This window comes from Trichosurus vulpecula, chromosome 6, assembly GCF_011100635.1.
Source record: "Trichosurus vulpecula isolate mTriVul1 chromosome 6, mTriVul1.pri, whole genome shotgun sequence".
In the NCBI taxonomy this organism is placed as follows: domain Eukaryota; kingdom Metazoa; phylum Chordata; class Mammalia; order Diprotodontia; family Phalangeridae; genus Trichosurus; species Trichosurus vulpecula.
Genome location: NC_050578.1, coordinates 118580178 through 118582016, shown reverse-complemented (window position 1 = coordinate 118582016; position 1839 = coordinate 118580178). Strand labels below are relative to the sequence as shown.

The 1839-nt window shown below is 50.5% G+C and overlaps 1 protein-coding gene across 1 annotated transcript; it reads left to right on the top strand.

The window, feature by feature from the left end:
- The first annotated feature begins 202 nt into the window (after positions 1 to 202).
- LOC118854260 (charged multivesicular body protein 7-like) lies at positions 203 to 1556 on the top strand. Its single transcript, XM_036764619.1, is given in 3 exon segments — positions 203 to 244; positions 247 to 1324; positions 1327 to 1556. Coding segments are annotated over 3 exon segments (1350 nt in total).
- Positions 1557 to 1839: the final 283 nt, after the last annotated feature.

Here is a 1839-nt window from a genome sequence, read left to right as displayed (position 1 = left end):
GAAGACCAAGTGAAATAATAGGAGTGAAATTATAGCCCTAAATATACTTATATGCGATTAACAAGGAGAACCATAAGGATGAGGAGCAAGGAGATTTCATGGTTGGACTTTTTTCTCAAAAATACTGACTACAGAGGCGACCAGGGCGGAAGGGGATCAGGACCAGGGCTGTGTCCGGAGCGTCAGTTGGTCAAGGGTTCCGATGTGGTCCCCGGGGCAGGAGTCCGAAGGCCCAGCCGGGGGCGGGGGGACCCGGCGGGGCTGCTGCCCCCCGAGTGGGAGGAAGATGAAGAACGGATGTCCTTCCTGTTCTCCGCCTTCAAGAAGAGTCGGGAGGTGAACAGCACCGACTGGGATAGCAAGACAGGCTTCTGGGCGCCGCTGGTGCTGAGCCACAGGCACCGCCGGGGGGCGGTGCGTCTGCCCCTGCGCGACCTTCCGGAGGCCTTCCAGCGTAAGGGGAGTGTCCTGCTCGGGTTGGCCATGGTGCTCCAGCACCTGCTCCGCCAAGAGGAGCTACAACGGGAGTCAGATTTCATGGCCAGTGTGGACAGCAGCTGGATTTCATGGGGAGTAGGTGTCTTCCTGTTGAAACCTCTCAAATGGACTCTTTCTAATGTGCTGGGAGACAACAAGGTCCCTGCTGAAGATGTGCCGGTGGCTGTGGAGCTTCTTAAGGAAAAAGCAGAGGATGTCTATCGTCTGTATCAGAACTCTCCAATCTCCTCTCATCCTGTGGTGGCCCTGTCAGAGTTGAGCACCCTCTGTGCTAGTTCCTGCCCAGATGAGCGAACTTTCTATTTGGTGTTGCTCCAGTTGCAGAAAAAGAAGAGAGTTACTGTTTTAGAGCAGAATGGTGAGAAGATTGTGAAATTTGCAAGAGGTCTACATGCCAAGGTCTCCCCGGTAAATGATGTAGATGTGGGTGTGTACCAATTGATGCAGAGTGAACGGCTGCTCTTACGAAAGGTGGAGTCCCTTTACCAGGAAGCAGAGAGATGTAAAGAAGATGCCCAACAAGCATGCCGAGCTGGAAAGAAGCAACTTGTGCTAAGGGATCTCAAGTCTAAGCAGAGGACAGAGAAACGCATTGAGGCACCACATGCCAAGCTGGAAACAGTACAAGGCATTCTGGATCGGATCTATGCTTCCCAAACGGATCAGATGGTTTTTAATGCCTATCAAGCTGGTGTAGGGGACTTCAAACTTTCCATGAAAGACATTACAGTGGAGAAAGCACAGAGTCTGGTGGACCAGATCCAAGAGCTCTGTGATACCCAGGATGAAGTTTCTCAGACTTTGGCTGGGGTGGGGATAAATGGCTTAGTGACAGCGAGGAACTGGAGAAGGAGCTGGATGTCCTCCTCCAGGACACCACCAAAGAACCTCTGGATCTGCCTGAGACTCCCCACAAGCCATTCTTCTCCACCAACGTGCCTAATCCCAGCATTTCAGATGCTGAGCTTGATGCTGAGCTGGAGAAACTGTCCCTATCAGAAGGAGGTTTGCTTCTAAGCCATGAATATTCCAAAAGACAGCTGGAAACCACTCTCTAATGCTATCCCAGGACTTCCACATTAAGGAGATATCAGGCATGTGTGTTTGTACATGGTTATTTAATTGAAAAACTCAGAATTTGATGGGATGGGGAAGAAAGACTACTCCATTTAGCTGGATACTACCAGTTACTGCAGGACAGAAGTAATTTCTGAAAGTTATGCTCCAAAGGCTTGCTCCCAGCTGGTGTCATGGACCTGTCTGTCTTCTCATCTTTATAGTGCCACAATCTATGATGTCCTGTGTTTGACCTATTGTTCCATATAGCCTGCAGTCCTTGAC